We start from the raw sequence: 8,436 nt of genomic DNA, 5'->3' as shown, positions 1-8,436 counted from the left end.
ACTTTAGTCTTAGTTTGAATCACCACGTACACTAAATATGTTCACGGCCACGTAAGCATATTAACAACCACATTAACATGTTTGGTAACGATGTTGTCAAAGGAACCAATGTGAACAACGATTAAGTATGTTTGTTTCAGTTTCCTTTTAGGAAAATTTCTTTTAAATTATTATTTTATTTTAAGCTACTTTGATTATTATGAGGAAAACCTATCATGAAACTAAACGCAAATTAAAGTCTACTTTTCTTTAAATTTCTAAAAAATAATCTATTTTAAACTAAAAAAATTCTTATTCTAAATTTATTTTATTTAATTTTATTGACTTTATGAGTTTATGTTATAAACAAAATCCAATCCGAAAAGAAAGTTTCTCACAAGAAAAAGGTCAACTTTTATTGCATCCCTTTTGTATTGTGTGGCAAATCGCCTCAGCTAAAGCCGAAGTGTGGGCCCCCACTCCTTAAAACAACCGTTGCTCCTCCCTATTTCCAGGCTCCGACCTCGTAGTCCTCGCACACTTGAATTTGTCTGTCTCCTACATTACACTATTTGCACGCTTCTCACTCTCTCTCTCTCTCTCTCTCTCTCTCTCTCTCTCTCAACATTTCAAATTTCAAACATTCAAAACCAAACCCTTCTACTTTCCTTACATCATCATCATCATCATCATCAAACTCAAAAATCCACTACCCTTTCTTACATTCTCCATAACTACCTTAATCTGCAGTTGCTATGTTCTTCATTTTCTGTGTCTCCATTCAAAACCTAAACCCTCATTCCTAAGAAAACTGAGCTTTCATTCAAAATGAAGGAAGATAATAACCCATTAGAGAACAGGTCCAAACCTTCAAGATTTTCTGATCAAAACCAACCCCCACAACCAAAGCTTCAATCCTCCAAAGGTAGCAGCAACATGACCAACAACAATCACTCAAAACCTAGGTTGTGGGGTGCCCACATTGTCAAAGGCTTCTCAGCTGATAAGAAGACCAAAAATCCTCAGCAATCAACGGTTCCAACCAAGAAACAGACCCTGACAACAACGATTTCAGATGTTGTTGTTACAACCCAGAAGAATAACAACCCTTTTGTCCCTGCTCATTCCAGAGTCAAGAGGTCCCTCATAGGTGATTTATCATGCTCCCTGAATTCCCAGGTTCACCCTCATGCGTTCCCTTCGCATAGGAGGCAATCCTCTACTGATTTGTTCACTGAGCTTGATCATATGAGAAGCTTGCTGCAAGAATCGAAGGAGAGGGAGGGTAAGCTGAATGCTGAGCTGGTGGAGTGTAAGGGGAAGCAGAGTGAGGTTGATGAGCTTGTGAAGAAGGTTGCTTTGTTGGAAGAAGAGAAGACTAGTCTCAATGAGCAATTGGGTTCTTTGAAGAGTGTGTTGGAGAGAAAAGAGGAAGGGGTGAAAGGGGAACGCAGGGATTTTTGTTCTGTGCAGAATCTTGAGCTGGAGGTTGTGGAATTGAGGAGGCTGAATAAGGAGCTGCAGATGCAGAAGAGGAACCTCACTTGCAGGCTCTCTTCTCTTGAAGCTCAGTTGCCTTGTCCTGCCAACTCTTCAGAGGTAATTTTTCTCCATTTGGTTGGTTCTTCTTTTTTATGAGGCATAAAAGTTTCTTTATCGATGTTCTTCTGTTGATGGGTTGGAGAAAAATGATCATAGATGTGATGTGAGGAATTGAATAAGCAAATTCGAAGAAAGAGTGGAGGAAGGACCTTGTAACACTTTGCTTGAGTTATTAATTAACATTTATTAAAATGTACAAAGGTATTAAATTACGATTGGCGGCTACGATTATGTTGCGGAACTGCGGATAAATGCGGGTTGTTGTGGTCATTTTTTGTGATTGTGGTTGTACACCCCAACTTAAAATGCTTAATTACTTAATGCACTGATTCATTACCAAACCGATCGGGAAATTTATTCCCTTTTAGATATAATATTTCTTGTGCACATTGATTTGTGTTGGTTGCATATTAGAATTTAAGCTCCTTAATCTTTGGTGCAGTGTATTTTGTACTAGTTGTTGCTTATGTCTGTTTCACCAACAATTGAAGGTCATTGTAACACTTTTTTGAGTTAGTATGAACTTGATTTGTTTGATGCACTGATTCATTAATTGGGAAATTTATTTAACTTTAGATTCCAATTTTTTGTGCACATTGATTTGTTTTAGTTGCATAATTTTTCATGTTTCACTAGTTGCTTATGATTGTTTCATCAACAATTTTCTAAAGTTATGAGGCTGAGCTTTCACGTTGGTTTTGCTGATTCACCCTTTCCTCCTCTAAATGTCTTATTTCTGATCAGAGTGACATTGTTGCAAAAATTAAAGCGGAGGCATCATTGCTCAGGCACACTAATGAAGACCTGTCTAAGCAAGTAGAAGGTTTACAAACAAGCAGATTGAATGAGGTTGAGGAGCTTGCCTACTTGAGGTGGGTGAATTCATGTCTGAGAAACGAGTTGAAGAATACATGTTCAGCATTGGAGTCTGATAAGCCATCTAGCCCTCAATCTGTTATGAGCAATAGTGGAGATGATTGTGTCAGTTCTTTCTCTGATCAAACCAATAGGTACTCAAAATGTAGTATTAGTACAAGTAGGTTCAGTTTGATAAAGAAGCCGAAAAAGTGGCCTATAACTAGTGACCATTTGTCGCAATTAGAGTGTCCAGATAGTCTCATTGAGAAAAATTGGATTGAACCTGAGGTAATGGGTAGAAGCCCCAGTAGAAGACACTCTATCAGTGGATCCAATTGCTCAGAGGAAGAGATTCTCCTCAATAAGAGAAGACAATCTGATATTTTTGTATGTTCAAAAGAAATGGAAAAGGATTCAGTGCCATTATCTGTTCAATCTGGTTTGGAGATTATCCAAAGACCACAATGTTTTGGCAACTTCCAAGAAGCTAACAAGCTTTTAGCTTCTTCAGATGTTGAGAAGAGGGCCCTACGCGTGCCGAATCCCCCTCCAAGGCCTTCTTCATGTTCAATTTCTAACATAACAAAGCAGGAAAGTTCAGCTCAAGTTCCTCCTCCCCCACCGCCACCTCCCCCACCACCTCCTTTGAATTTTGCATCAAGAAGTAACTCAGCGATGGTAAAACGAGCCCCACAAGTGGTGGAATTGTACCATTCACTAATGAAGAGAGATTCAAGGAAGGACTCTTCAAATGGAGGACTCTCTGATGCACCAGATGTTGCAAATGTTCGTAGTAGCATGATTGGAGAAATCGAGAACCGTTCATCACATTTGCTTGCTGTGAGTAGCTTTTTTCATCTTATATATCTAAGTTATTAATGGCATGTTTGGATAAAATTTTCTTTCGTCAGAGTTAATTCTCATTATAATTTTTTCTGACATCACAATCAATTGTAGAAGTATTTTCAAGCATGCACCAAAGTTTCAGCCTTTTTGTGATAACTTTCTTTGATAATGTAGATGATTTTGACCACTAGATCATATTTATTGTATAATTAATGCTTATTAGCATGCATTGGCGGAGTAGAATCTTCGGAGTTACTAATATCCCAACTATGAAGCCATCTCAAAGTCTTTTGTATCTTGTTTTGTTGAAGGGTCTTGCCCTACATCTATATTGCTAATAACTATCCCTTGATATGCAGATAAAGGCAGATATTGAGACTCAGGGAGAATTTGTGAACTCATTGATTAAAGAGGTGAAAAATGCTGTTTATCAGAACATAGAAGATGTAGTGGCATTTGTGAAGTGGCTAGATGATGAACTCTGCTTCCTTGTAAGTTGCTTTTTTTTTGGAGAGCCAAATTGAACTCTGCTTCCGTAATTTGTTATTTTTGTGCATATACATGCCATTTGATATGATTATGGTTGTGTGCATCAAAGGTGGATGAGAGGGCTGTCCTTAAGCATTTTGAGTGGCCTGAGAAAAAAGCTGACACATTAAGGGAAGCAGCATTTGGGTATCAAGATTTGAAGAAATTGGAATCTGAAGTTTCCTCTTACAAGGATGATCCCCGGATACCTTGTGACATTGCTCTAAAGAAAATGGTTGCATTATCAGAAAAGTGAGTTACTCAAACATCTGTAAAGTGCTTTATGTCAACCCATAAAGAAGAAAAATAAGAAAGTCTTTGAGGTTCTAAATTTAGTCTCTCTTTTATGTGTTTCTCTTGCAGGTTGGAGCGTACAGTTTATAACCTTCTTCGCACAAGAGAGTCATTAATGCGTAATTGCAAGGACTTTCAAATTCCAATTGAATGGATGCTTGATAATGGAATCATTGGCAAGGTAAAATGTAACCTTCTCTGCATCAATCCACATAAAATGTAACGCTTGTTCAAATCCTTGGGTGTGTTTGTATTTCTATCAGCGTACATTCCAAAGCAGTTTGATACTTTGATTTGCCAATCCATGTCTCTTGTGTCATTGAAGTGAATGTGCTTTTGACACATACACTAAGTTGTTGTTTTGGCAATGGCTTGGAATTTTTTGAGCATGTTACTTATTGATGTGGCTACCAATAAATTAAGGATTAGGCTGACAAATAGACCTTTGTTTAGATAGTTGTATTATTCAATGCTACTGTTTTGGAAACTTAAAAAAGCATAATGTTCTATATGATGTTTAATAAAAGCATTTTATGTTTCTTCGCACGACATTTAATTCAACAATTTTTTTGTAGATAAAAATTGGCTCAGTTAAATTGGCCAAAAACTATATGAAAAGGGTAGCTATGGAGCTTCAAGCAAAGTCAGCATTGGATAAAGATCCTGCAATGGATTACATGCTTCTCCAAGGTGTGAGATTTGCTTTTAGAATCCATCAGGTACTTCAGCATCTTCAGTGTAAACTGAAATTAATTCTACAATTGATTGAAGTCAAAAACAATTTTGGAAAAAAGGTTTCTGGGAGTAGTTTCTTGATGTCAGAATTGATTATGATGATGAAAGTAAAGCTGATCCAAACATGGTATTAGCTTTCGATTCATAATGCTCTTTATTATTCACAAAACCTGTTCTAGAATCGTTTTTTCTATTCTAAAATCAAACTGCATAAAAATGAACATGCTAGTGACTATTTCTCAATATATTGCAGTTTGCAGGAGGTTTTGATGCGGAAACAATGCACGCATTTGAGGAGCTTCGCAATCTTGCTTCTCTACTTAACAAAACATAAGAGAATGGTGATGGGTTTCTCAGCTTACCATCTCAGTAAGCCATAACTAGTTAACCTCTGCATAGTTGCAATCTGGACTAGTTGTGTGTTTAGTCTATGATTGCGTTACATGAGAAATAGAAAAGATTGTTATTTATAACCAGGTCAAGTCTCTTTTGGAGAGAATAGCTGTATTATAAATAGCAGAACGAAAGCAAAATCAAATTAAGAAATGTAACATTATTTCCGTCCTAATTAACGGTCAATTTTGAAGAAAATTTTTTGTTCTTTGTATATATATGTCCACTTACCATATCAAGAGTGCATTAAATGATGTTTTTCCTAATAGTGTCCTTGTTGGAGCGGTAAATGAGGAAAGATAAAATACATTCTAGAGGATAAAATAGGAATAAATAAGATTTTTTAAAAAAATTAATGAAATTAACTACACTCTTTAGTATGTGTGTTGTGTGTTTCTTCTTCTCTCAGATTGCATTATCAAAAGGAAATATGACCAATCATAATTTATTAAACTTAACGGTGACGTGTAATTAGGAATTCGTGCCTACAGGTATTCGCGAGTAAAAACAAATCACGGGTAAAAATATTTGCGGGTTCAGGTACCTGTAGATGAAGAATACATTTTTCAACTACTTGTTTAAAAACGGGGTGGTCGGATATTTGGTACCCGTACGCGCCTTCTAAAATTACATGTATTGTTCTATGCAACTGATATTCCCATTTTGGCATTTTCTTCCCCAAATTAAGTTAATTTTTTTACATGTATTCTTCCTCCTTTCCAATTTCGTTAAAAAATTCAAATAGAAAAGCATAGACTTAATTGCACATTTGATCCCCACATATAGCCTTCTCACGATTTTGGTACCTAGCAAATGTAAATTGCATTTTGGTTTTCCGTCCAGATTCCTTCAAAAAAAACTAACAGAAAGGTGACGTGCCATTTTTTATAATATTTTAATTAATTTTTTTTTTAATTAAATCAGGTTTCACCAATTGCAATTTTGGTCCTTCTCCCTCAACCACCACTACTCCTCTCCTTCCTCACTCATTTCCAGAATCATAAATAGGCTATGATTGCTTAACAAGAAACTCTAAAGCCAACGTGGTGGCTCAATGAAGACGCTGTCCTATAATATCCGTGGGTTGGGGGATGGGGCGAAGAGGAGGGTGGTGAGGGAGTTGGTTTGTAGAAACCATGTGGAGGTGTTGTGTATTCAAGAAACTAAAGTTCAGAGTGTAGATAGGAGGGTGTGTGGTATGTTGTGGGGTGATTCAGAGTTTGATTGGAAGGTCATCCCGGCTGTGAATCGAGGTGGGGGTCTTTTGTGTGTTTGGAATTCCAAGCTTTTTGTGTTGGAAGAGTGTGTGGAGGGCATTGGTTTCCTTGGTCTTATTGGTCGTTGGGAGCCTAATCAAAGAAGATGTGTGATTGTAAATGTTTATTCTGCATGTGACTTGGAGGGGAAGCGGTCTATGTGGAATGCTCTGTGTTTGTGGCGTAGTAATTGTGATATTATGGAGTGGTGTCTTGCGGGAGACTTTAATGCTGTTCGGTATGAGGATGAACGGCAAGGTACTTCTGGGGTGCTATCTTCCCAAAGGAGAGAGATGCATGAGTTTAATCTCTTCATTGCTAATATGGAGTTGGTGGATATTCCGTTGGCAGGTCGGAGGTTTACTTGGAGGAGGCCGAATAATCAGGCTCAGAGCAGGATTGACAGGTTCTTAGTGTCTGGGGATTGGTGTGAGGCGTGGCCAAATTGTTCCCAGCTTGTGTTGAATCGTGATATTTCTGATCACTGCCCTCTGCTGTTGCGCCAACTTATTCATGATTGGGGACCTAAGCCCTTTCGGGTTCTTAATTGCTGGTTAGATGACCCTCGCTTAGTTCCTTTGGTTGAACAATCCTGGATGACCTTGAGGGTTCAGGGTTGGGGTGCTTATGTGCTTAAAGAGAAATTGAAAGGCCTTAGAGGGTGTCTTAAGGAGTGGAATACTGGAGTGTTTGGTGATTTGAAGAGCCGGAGGGAGGAGGTAGTTAAGCGGATTAATCTGTTGGATGTGAAGGAGGAGGAGGAGGGTTTGTCGCGGGAAGAGGTGGCGTCGAGACGGGATCTTCTTTCGGAGTTCTGGAAAGTCTTGCGGTTCCATGAGTCTTTGCTTTGTCAGAAGGCTCGTGTGAAATGGCTGGCTGAGGGTGATCAAAATACCCGGTTCTTTCATTCTACTATTAATTGGAGGAGGAGAGTGAATTCCATTGTTGGTTTATTGGTTGATGGGGTGTGGGAGGAGGAACCAGGGCGGGTTAAGGCTGTGGTTCATGGCTTCTTTGAGGCTAAGTTCAAATCTGATGTCATAGTCAGGCCCAAGCTTGATGGTGTGCAGTTTACTTCCATTACCGAGGGTGATAATTCTGCCTTGACTGAGCCTTTTGAGGAGGATGAGATTAGGAGGGCTGTTTGGGAGTGTGGTGGGAGTAAAAGTCCGGGACCAGATGGGTATAATTTCAGGTTCATCCAGAAGTTCTGGGGTATGCTGAAGGGTGATTTGGTTAAGGCTGTGAAGGAGTTTTGGCGTAGGGGTTCCTGGCCTCGTGGGTGCAATGCGTCTTTCATTGCTCTTATCCCGAAAGTTAAATCCCCCCAAGCTTTGAATGATTTCAGGCCTATTTCTTTGATTGGTTGCATTTATAAGGTGGTCTCAAAGCTTCTGGCAAGCAGGTTGAGCTCTGTTATTGGGAAGGTGATTGATGAACGGCAGTTTGCTTTTGTGGGTAACCGTAATATGCTGGATAGTGTTGTGGTTTTGAATGAAGTGATGCATGAGGCTAAGGTTAAGAAACGACCTAGCATCCTATTCAAGGTTGATTATGAAAAAGCTTATGATTCTGTTGAGTGGGGTTTCTTGGAGTACATGATGAGGAGAATGAATTTCAGTCAGAAGTGGATTGGATGGATTATGGGCTGTCTTAAGTCAGCATCGGTTTCTGTTCTGGTTAATGGGAGCCCGACTGGTGAGTTTCGAATGGAAAAGGGTCTTCGCCAAGGTGATCCTCTTGCACCTTTTTTGTTCTTAATTGTGGCTGAAGGTTTGAATGGGTTATTTCAGAATGCAGTGAATGCGGGGAAGTTTAAGGGGATTAAGGTTGGGTTGCGTAGTAGCTTGGTGGTGTCTCTGTTGCAGTTTGCTGATGATACAGTCTTCCTGGGTGAGGCGTCAATCCAGAATTTGGTGGTCTTGAAATGTATTCTTCGTTGTTT

The 8,436-nt window shown here is 39.0% G+C and overlaps 1 protein-coding gene across 2 annotated transcripts; it reads left to right on the top strand.

The window, feature by feature from the left end:
* Positions 1-526: 526 nt before the first annotated feature.
* Positions 527-5,318, top strand: LOC130720846 (protein CHUP1, chloroplastic-like). Of its 2 annotated transcripts, none has more exons than XM_057571551.1 (7): positions 527-1,578; positions 2,326-3,279; positions 3,645-3,776; positions 3,884-4,065; positions 4,177-4,288; positions 4,683-4,797; positions 5,096-5,318. In XM_057571551.1, exons 1-7 carry the CDS (start codon positions 808-810, stop codon positions 5,110-5,112), a joined length of 2,283 nt encoding a protein of 760 aa, XP_057427534.1. In that variant the 5' UTR covers positions 527-807; the 3' UTR covers positions 5,113-5,318. The 2 variants fall into 2 exon arrangements, with proteins under 2 accessions (XP_057427534.1, XP_057427533.1); XM_057571550.1 differs by having other exon boundaries at positions 528-1,578; positions 4,683-4,826.
* Positions 5,319-8,436: the final 3,118 nt, after the last annotated feature.

The sequence above is a fragment of the Lotus japonicus genome, chromosome 5, assembly GCF_012489685.1.
Source record: "Lotus japonicus ecotype B-129 chromosome 5, LjGifu_v1.2".
NCBI classification, from domain to species: domain Eukaryota; kingdom Viridiplantae; phylum Streptophyta; class Magnoliopsida; order Fabales; family Fabaceae; genus Lotus; species Lotus japonicus.
This window is presented reverse-complemented; position numbering and strand designations above follow the sequence as displayed.